Raw genomic sequence first — 10,046 nt, 5'->3', positions numbered from 1 at the left:
TTTAGCTGTGAGGATACTGTGGGAGATGGAAGGGTACTGTGGAGACGGTATATTTAGGTAGCACAGACTACCGTTATTCCATATGAGTTATTCAATCACATTAAAGTTCTTGTATAATAGTTTAAATAATTCAAGTGCAAGATGTAGAGTACTTTCAGCTTGAGTGGGAGTTAGATGTTCAGCACCTGAGTGGATCTGATATGTTGGGATAAGTGGTGATCTTTTTTTTTTTTTAATAGTCAGTTTTATGTTAAAGAGACATTCTGGATTTATCCTAAATTGGTAAGTGACCTAGGAATACTTAGATGTTTTATTATGGTGCTTATCAATAGCTGTGATCTAGCAGAAGTGGATGCTAAATAGTTCAGTGCTGTAAGTGGTATTCTCTATAACTTGCTTTTTTAATTCCCCTTCATTGCAGAAATAAGCATCACCCAGACCTTCATCTCTGGGCTTACTCAGGGATGCGGAAAGAACAAGAACAAATAACTGTTGGGGTAGAGAAAAAATTAGTGACTTTGCCAGATGCTGTTAATCCAACTGAAAGGACGTATCACAGTCAAAACCATAAAGAGCCTCCCAGTATACCCCAGAAGATGGAAGAAACATACATCACAAGTGAGCACAGTTACCAAAAACCACAGAGTTTTGGGCAAGACTGCAAAGCAGTCACTGACCCTATGAGCTCAGATGATGAAGATACTAGTAGTTTTGAAGAAGATCCCGAGTTTCACACAGAGAATAAAAACTGTTTACAATATTCCTTTAAAGATGATGGTGTGAATGAGCAGGTAAGTATCATTCTTCATCTGGGAAGTTTCTTAGTTGGAAAAATATGTTCAGTCTGATAAAACTCAAGCACATACAAGCATTTAGAAATGTTCTTTGTTATAACTCGACATATTCTGTCAAGTCAGCAGAGATCACTAGAAGCAAAGTTGGATTGGTGAAATAGTTTCAGGTGAGGTATACCCATTTCAGCTGGTGAATGAAATGCTACATATGGTTACAGTATTGCCTGTTTATGCTAAATCTAGTGTTTCGGGGGAAAAATCGTATGCTTACCATGCAGAGTCTTGAAACAGAACTTAGGTGTTTTTTGTGAGGTGAAGAAAATGGGACAAGTTTTCCTTTTTTAATTCAATTCTGTTTTCTATGTGTGGTGTTTTTCTTTATTGTTTGTTAAACTGAAATTCATAATAGTGTTTATTATTGTACCGTGTTTCTAGAATTCTGTCCACAAGTAATGATTTACTGACCAACTAACTTCCCCTCATGTGCAGTTTAAGTCTTTTATATTGCATATTTCCTCTAATTAAATGTTTCACAGGCTTTTAGTCAGAATTATATTTGTCTGTTTAAACATCTTTCTCATTTTTGCGTTGTTTGAATCCCTTACTTTGTGGAAAAGGTCTGAAACTTGTTAGTCTGGTTTTAGTGAAGAGTTCTCTTTGAGAAAAAAGCAAAGTAAAACAAACCTTTCTGTTTTCTACAATACCAACTGTGTGAGAATAAATCGCCCAACTCATCCCCCTTTTGAAGTAGAGTTTCTGGTGTGGAAGAAATGAGTAAGATACATCTTTTTTCTTTTAATTTTAGTTTTAAATGTGACATGTAAGCTATATAGTCTGAATGGAAAATTTTGGCTTATTCTAGTTAGAAATAACTGCTTGTATGCTAAATCACATGATTATTCTTGTTTGTATAGTACAGAGACATGCAGCAGTGTGAAATACACTTTCCTTCCAACAGCAGCTTACATTGTTTTTGTAAATAGTATAAATATATTTAGAATTTAAAAAAATATATGGGAGCAGTGAGACAAAACTAATGTTTCCTTCTGTTACTAAAGCTTATATCTAAAAAGATAGGTGCTCTCTGTTTTAAACCAGGAAGAGATTTGTTTGGGGCAGTGTCAGAGTACTCTTTCCTTTGGGACACCTTAGTTCACCTTTCTGTCTGTACTCAGCCTTAATATCTGACATAAGGCTTTTTCTGTCTAGGCTTACTATGCGTTGAAAAGCTGTCCTTGGTTTCTCCATGAACCTGTTTGTACTTACTGTAAAACAGTGATGACGCTGACATTGAAGTGCCGTGTTTACATGAACTGACTTCTCTGTGAGGTGCCTTCTTTACCTCTTGTCAAAGTTTTGGTTGGGGCTTTGGATTTTCCCTTCTGGCATCTCACAGAGCCTTGGATATTCTGTTTTTCCATACTGTTTTGTCTTATCCTAATTTGCAGTTCTGTTAGATATCTTCTTTTCTGTTATGAACAGTATTCAGATTGACTATTATCAAGTCCCTTTTTGGACTGTACATCATCTTTAAAATTGTATTTAGTTTCCTTTTTCTTGCTTCTGAAATTATGAACCCCTTCCACCTGAACCGTTTTTCTTTTTCACAGGCTGGATCTTGTACTCCTCTTACTGTCCTGGCCACCACATTGATCTCTTAGCTTAGAGGAGGAGCTGTTTGATCTTGGTTTTTTGCAGGGAGCATTTGCTAGTAATAAATAATTTTAATAAATAGAGATGTCATTAAAAGAAAAAAAAATCTTTTGATGTTACTTATGTTACATTTTTTAGCATTAAGATTTTCCCTAATGTATTGCAGCAGGCATCCAAAGCATTCACCTAACAGGTGATCTTGGTTTTAGAATTGTGGACTTGGGACCTCATACAGCAAGAAAGACATTGAAGTGCTGGAGCAGGTCCAGAGAAGGGCAACGAAGCTGGTGAAGGGTCTGGAGCACAGGTCTGATGAGGAGCGGCTGAGGGAGCTGGGGTTGTTTAGTCTAGAGAGGAGGATGCTGAGGGGAGACCTTGTCACTCTCTACAACTACCTGAAAGGAGGTTGTAGTGAGGTGGGTGCTGGCCTCTTCTCTAAAGTAACAAGTGATAGGACAAGAGGAAATGGCCTCAAGTTGCACCAGGGCAGGTTTAGGCTGGATATTAGAGTGACCAGGCATTGGACCAGGCTGCCCAGGGAAGTGGTGGAGTCACCATCCCTGGAGGTGTTCAAGAAATGTGTAGATGGGGTGCTTAGGGACATGGTTTAGTGAGTTAGGTGGTGTTGGGTTGACGGTTGGACTTGATGATCCTTGAGGTCTTTTCTAACCTTAATGATTCTATGCTTCTACAGCAGGGGGAGAACAATGTTCTTCTCTTGTGGTTTTAGAGAGGGTCTATAAAGTGTAAGAAGTAGGGCATTTCTTACATATGTTGGAAATATTATTTAAAAAATATTAACAGTTTGAATAGCGAAAACACAGTGGAGGCAAACCTGATGTCTTGAGAGATGGAAGATTTTATCTGAAAGGTTTGAGAGTTTAGAGGCTTTTCTGACTTTTGAAATCTATCTCTGTTAAGGAACTTTAACTTGTTTAATGAATATTGTGGGTGTTAACAGTATTTGTCCTCTAGGATTCACTCATAAAGCTGCCAGCAGGTTGGTTGAAGTTTGATTTGTTTTTTAATTGATTTTAAGTCTTAAAAAACTAGTTACTTTTTATGCTTAAGAAATAACTTAAAATCCATCAGTCCCTATTTTTTCCTTTCTCTGTCTACTCTTTCCGTTCTTGACTGGAGAAAGAAATACTTGAAGAAAAAAATGGTATTAAGTCTGTTACTATGTGACATGGAAAAAAATTACCTGAGCACTTCATCAGGGCAATGTGTTAATGTGATAAAATTCACTCCTTGCTCTGACATTTGCCATGCACTGACACTGTGTGAGCACACGTATCCAGCATTTTAGTCCCTTGAGCAGAATTATCAATAGTGAAACAACTTCATCAGATATGCAGTCACAGTGGATATAAAATGGAAACTGTGAATCCTACTAATTAATGAAGATTATGTACATTTTAACTCATTAAATCTGGTTTATTTGCTTTGGTCATTTCCATTAGCTGAAACATCAAATACAGAAAGTTGAGGAACCTGTGTATTATCTCTGACTTCCTATGAAGATACTAATTATTTCAAAGAAGTCAGTCTTTCTCAGATACTCAACTCTGCATGTTACTGCCCTTGTAACTCTCCCCAAACATGTTCAATTCTATCCCAGACTTGTGCTTGCAAGTTATCATGGGACTACAGCAATGGTAGGAAGATAAGTCTTTTGTCTTAATCAACAAATAGAGTGGCCAGCTTGTTTCTGCAAAATAATGACTTTTGACATCTTGGGTATTGCTGCCTTTCAGGGAATTTTATTTAATTCTCCTGCTAAAGTTTAAACAAACTGTAGTGTTTTGCACATTTTTGTTGATGGTAGACCAATGCAGTACAGCACTTCATGATTTAAGTCACAATTTGTATGAAAAGGGCACAGAAGTGTGGTCTTATTGCATTAAACAAAGTGCTTGTTGAGCTGGTAAACTTCATCTCTTGCCTCACTCCCCCCAGTGCTATACATGCTCATTTGCATGGAATTTGCTTTTATTCTGGTTTGGTTTAGTCCACTGATGAGTCATGGTACATGGCTTTACGAGTGTACTTGTTGTCAAGTAGACAGAAGTACAATTCTAAACCAGCGTAGTTTATCATGTGACTCAAGTGTTGAAATCAACACTAGAAATGGAAGAACAACACAAAGAAACCCTCTTAAATGGCAATTTTTTTCTTTCTGTTGCTCCTATGAAGAAGAATGCTGCTGAAGGAAACTCTGTGTTTGTTTGTAATGAAAGAAAGGGCTCAGAAGAACAAGTGGACACACATCTTCAATGGCAGCTAAATCTCCTTACCCATATAGAGAATGTACAGAATGAAGTCACCAGCAGGATGGACCTGATTGAAAAGGAAGTTGATGGTAACTGCATTGGCAGATACGTGTTAATATACCTGTAACAGGGTCTTTCGTAGCCACTGTGTTGAAGGTGATCTGAGGCACTGAGGATGGATTTTTAAGTACTGTATTCAAGTTTGGTTACCCAAAATTATAACCAGAGCTTGTACCCTTGATCCCCCAACCCCTTCCACAAGTTTTGAATGCCGGATAAAGTAGCTTAAGCACTCAAGACCCATGAAAATTTTGCTCAGGTTTTTGATATTAGGCAGACTTCAGAAAGCTTAAGTAACTTGTCTAGTCTTTGTCCAGATATGAATTGTAAAGCTGATGGATTTTTCTATGCCTGGAGTGTTTTTGACCCAGTTGTTCTAGTACTTGACAACATTTAGGGGGGAAAAAAAAAAGTGTTCATTCTGCCTTCAGCTTTGGTTTGTTATGTATTAATAAATAACTGGTTTGAGGAAGACAAATCAGGCTTCATGAAAAAACTTGAATTAAATTATAGTGTAGGAGTAGATGTTACAGCATGTAAGTTTACTTGCCAGTCGTAGATAAGAGTGAAGGGAGCTTGTAGTTTAGTCATGAGTCCTTAATTATCTTTTGACTATTTGCAGTTCTACTGTCAATATTCCTGCTTGTACTAGGCACTATTTCTAGGCTGCCAAGGTTGGCCTTTTCCCTTCTCTGTCTCTACAAGCATAGAAATTCCTTGAAAAACTTTTGTTGAAGTCTGGAAAACCAATCTGGACCCTGTTAACAGGAGCCTATTAAGGTGACAGAAGCAAGCCTTTTCTTGCATTTTCTGTTGCAGAACTGTCATAGTTAGAAGATAGTGAACTGAGGTTTACTTTATGTATGTAGATGGTAAATTGTTAGCCAAGGGTCTAATTTGCTCCCAGGTACCTTTTTATAGTAACCATCAAATCAGAAGATATGTTTGGATTGTTTGAGTGAAACACAGAATTAGTTGGTATTTCACTAGTAAACATTTCTGGTAAATAAAAATCACAGCCTCAGTATATTTCCCCTTCTTACAAAAGACAAGAAAGAGAATTTTAATTTTTATGAAAACTGTTTCTCAAAGTCTTAATTCTAATCAACTTCTTCGTTTTCTTTCTGTAGTTTTAGAAAGCTGGCTTGATTTCACTGGAGAACTGGAACCACCAGATCCTCTGGCAAGATTGCCTCAGCTCAAGCGACGTATCAAACAGCTCTTAATTGACATGGGAAAAGTGCAGCAAATAGCAACGCTTTGCTCTGTATGACAAAAGGAAGAATAAAGAAATAAAAATAGGTTCTTTACAATGAATATTCTTACTAGCCACAAGACTGAGAGGAAGACAGCAAAAAGCTGAGCATTTATGTGGTTCTTTGTTGATTGCATTAATAGTCTGAAGCTTTAGAGAGAGGAGAGGAAATCTAGAGTAAGGAATCTGTGATAGTGAAAATCTGAATATTCAATATCCAAGCTTCAAAATGTAATGTATTGCGTAACAAGAAATGTTGATATGGTTTTAACATGGTAAAGTCCCTGCATATAAGAAAACTGAACAAACAAAACCTCTGCGAAGAACAATGCTACTATTTTGAAACCTTTGGCAAAAGATTCTAAATTAACAGAATTCAGCTGACTAAAAGTTCTTGGGAACTGCTTTTTTAATTAATTCCTCTTATTTTGCTAGTGAAAGATAGACACAGAGAGATCTGTATCCTCTCTACAAGGAAAGTTTGTAGATTATTTCCTTCTCTCATGAATGTTCAGGAAAATTAACATGCTAGCTTTGTTTTTTGAAAGAAATTGCTTATCATGGTCTCCTTTTTAAAGTATTTTTTTAAATAGAAATCCTTATTACAGCACCCTTAGGCTCCTTTAAAACATAAGTGGCAAATAGTGTTCAGATGTGCCAAATAATGTTAAAACCACTGGGATGAGAGTTTGATTATGACTTACATGAAGGTTTTTTTTCCAAAGTCCTACTTGGTGCCAGCAATCCATCCAAAATTGTATCTAGTTTATATTTTTTTATGTTCTATTGCAGTATTGAGGATTCAAGGTACAATTTTTGTCCTGGGTAGCTCTGTTCTGGTGTTGGCCCTCTGAAACTTTGCCATCCTCATCTGGGATGAGGAATGACAAGAGCAGCAAAACTGTCTGTGGCTGTGAATCTACTAAACCACTAGAGTAAATATCACAAGATACGTTATCCAAGATTTTTTTTATAAAATCTTTCAGCTTCAGTGAATGAAACATGATGAAACAAAAGGCAACCTACTTGCTCTGTTCTTGCTGGATTTTGAGCCCAGGACTTTCCCTGTGCTTATGAGTTGCCGCTGTACCCAGTGCTACATACATATTTGTATGTGTATGTATATGTGTATAGATACACATGTACATATATACATACTATATACATTTATATCTACACATGCCTAGTTTTATTACAATAGACTATAAGAACTGGTGGTTAACGTGAAATGTTACCTTTTAACAAGCAGTTTCTAAAATTGAAAATAATGTATGTACAGGTTTTGAAATTTGTAAAATACGACTGTTAAGAGGAGGCTATTTAACTGATGACATTAAGATACTTGAACGTTTTATGCCTCACGTCTGTTTATCAGTTCTAGTTATCTGTATAAATGCATTTTAGAACCGATAGACAGTAAACTTGAATTTACCTTTTGATAAGAGTACAAGCCACTGTACATTAAAAAATTATTTAAATTTGCAAACACACTGTTCTATATGTAAGGTACTGTATGTAAAACTGTTTATTAAAACTATTCTGCATACTCTACATTTTCCACTTTTCTTCCTGATCTACATACAAATGTAAAAAGAAGTGATTGTTATAATGTACAGACCATCAGAAATCAAAAAATCTTGGAATGCCTTTTGAGGATGCATAAAACTGAAAAATGTGCCAAAGACGGATTATCTGGGAAAGACTTTGCAAGCAGTGCATTGAACTTTCATGATAAAAATATGATTAAGAAAGCAGCATGGCTGGTTCATTGCTAAAATAAACCTCCCCTGACATTTCCCATCTGCCTATCATGTCTGAAGTGAGTTATCACTCTCGATGTCCAAAGCAAAATGTAAACCCCTGTTACAGAGTGGTTGCTATTTAAAAAGTCTTGCCACATCAAGCTTATAGGAGACACTACAGAGCCGTATGGTAATGTGGAAGTTAATTATGGAATCATGATTGGCAATTGCATAATGCAAAAAGAACACAAGAGCTGAAGAGTTGTTGATGTTTTTATAGCAACTGTTAATAAATAAAATACTGTGTTATATAGTTGGATGCTTAAATAACTGCTTCAAACAATATGAATAGTTGAGTGACTTTTGGATATGTGAGACTTTTTTGTATATTATTCACTTGCTGGTTATTCTTGAATGTGGTACTGTGTGTACTGTATAAGAGAAGTGTAAATCCAGGTGAATTATTTTGAAACAAAGTAGAGTGTATTTACATAATTTATACAGCATACACTGTAGCAATATTATGCAATGTATGTGCATGTGTGTGATAGATATAATTGTAAATGTTACTGAAGGTGGAGGTAGACTGAGAGATTCCAGGTGGGAGGACAGAAGTTTAATTCTTAATGCAGAGAGGGAGGACTGGTATACTGAAAAGGAAATTGTAAGGCCAAAGTTAAAGTTGCCCTTGCAGCTCTAATTTGTCTTGTGTTTTGTATATGTCATGGTCTCTAAATTTACATGAGTATGTAATTTTATCCCTCAGGATCCTGCCTTAGTCAAGATGCACTATGCTTAAAAAAAATAATCTGTTCAGTATTTTTTTATCCTCATTTCTTGGGTAGTCAGGTATTATAAAAGTTCCTGCAAGCATTCATATCTTCTAAGAAATACAATCTCAGTGTCCTTACGGACAATGCTATGATACCTTGTGTATTGCTTGAATGCTTCACAAACTTGTCTGAAGTTGCTTTCTCAAATTGTGATGTTAGTCTGTGATGTGAGCACTGGTTTTGGCCCCAGTTTCTCAAGTATTCAAAGGTTTGGGATGCTTTTGAAGTTTTTGCTTAAACACTTAAAAGTCAAGTGCCATAAAAATACTGAGTGTTTTGCACAGAATGTAACCTACAGTTGATTGTTTTGCTCATGTGCCAATCAAACCTGATGTGATCTGGCTCATGCCAGTATTTCTTCTAGCTGTCCTTATCAAGAGAATCTTTTTCCTGTAGGCATCATTTTCTATCTGTCTTCCTGCTTCCTCTGTAACTAAGCCAGGGCCCTGCACACAGTCTATTTGCAATGTCATTTATTGCACTGTGAATTGCAATTACTTGTGCTGCGTGATGAAGGAGGCAGACCCTCTCCGAGGAAGAAATAGTATATGGTGATATAAGGACTGTTTTTGATACATGTGCACAGAAAGGTAATTTTTAGATTTGCAGCTTTCTTTTAACTTAAGTTCTTAATAGTAATAAACAAAAGCGAATGCCATTGTATAGAAACCTCTTATGATTTCATAGGACTAAGTGGCAAACTTGTAGAGCCTTTGAATGCCCAGCTTTTTGTCTGAGGGTTAGTTTTTTGTTTGGTTGGTTGTTTTTTTCATGGAGGTGCCAGGTTGATTCATTTCAAAGCCTTCTTCCTGTGACCGTACCATAGGCATCTTCATCAGGAATTCCACGTTTTCAGTTGCAGTGATGACAGTAGGACATCAGTATTGCAGTTGTGAATGAAATGTGGTCTTGGTGACGTGAGCAGATACCGCATGATGGGACTGCCTGCGTTCCAGTTATGAAATGGAGGTCCTTCAAGTCACGTGGCAGGAATGGGTTGGAAGATGCTTCCTGCTAACCCTTTTCTTGGGTACCTGTGGGTTGAGCAGTGACCATATTTTGTATATTCTCGCCTTAGATGCAGAGATTTTTGTTCAGCTATGTAGTAATTTACAGTGGTAGAAGCCTGTTCTCTTTAAAGTAGTCAAGATGGGTTGCAATTCTCTGATTTCATGTATTGGCTGGGTGGCAAAGGACTGAAACTGTTTTTCCATTGGGTGCAGTTGTCTTGTATGGCTGACATCCACCTGTCTCTCTTAATTTTGTCTCTAAGCTTCTTGGTGTGCTCCTTGTCTGTTTGTTCTGCAGCTTGCATCTGTTTCTCCTTTTGTTCTTCAGCTTTCTGCTCTCTTCTTCTGTGATGCCTGGAGGGTTTCACTCTTTTGTTCTTGTGCCCAGTTCTCTCTGGCTGCTGTGGGAAGTGAAAAGTCTCCTCT

The 10,046-nt window shown here is 36.9% G+C and overlaps 1 protein-coding gene across 1 annotated transcript; it reads left to right on the top strand.

Moving 5' to 3' along the window:
* Window positions 1-428: 428 nt before the first annotated feature.
* PHF20L1 (PHD finger protein 20-like 1) lies at window positions 429-6,293 on the top strand. Its single transcript, XM_010082043.1, has 3 exons — window positions 429-791; window positions 4,644-4,809; window positions 5,911-6,293. Exons 1-3 carry the CDS (start codon window positions 465-467, stop codon window positions 6,051-6,053), a joined length of 636 nt encoding a protein of 211 aa, XP_010080345.1. The 5' UTR covers window positions 429-464; the 3' UTR covers window positions 6,054-6,293.
* The last annotated feature ends 3,753 nt before the right edge of the window (window positions 6,294-10,046 follow it).

Source organism: Pterocles gutturalis, unplaced genomic scaffold (assembly GCF_000699245.1).
Source record: "Pterocles gutturalis isolate BGI_N339 unplaced genomic scaffold, ASM69924v1 scaffold10509, whole genome shotgun sequence".
Classification (NCBI taxonomy): domain Eukaryota; kingdom Metazoa; phylum Chordata; class Aves; order Pterocliformes; family Pteroclidae; genus Pterocles; species Pterocles gutturalis.
Note: the sequence above shows the minus strand (reverse complement) of the source record. Positions and strands in the feature narration are given on the sequence as shown.

Coding starts and splice junctions, on each gene's coding strand:
- PHF20L1 (XM_010082043.1), top strand. CDS start 465: ATGCGGAAAGAACAAGAACAAATAACTGTTGGGGTAGAGAAAAAATTA. Junction 792..4,643: donor ATGATGGTGTGAATGAGCAG/GTAAGTATCATT, acceptor GCTCCTATGAAG/AAGAATGCTGCTGAAGGAAA. Junction 4,810..5,910: donor GATTGAAAAGGAAGTTGATG/GTAACTGCATTG, acceptor TTCTTTCTGTAG/TTTTAGAAAGCTGGCTTGAT.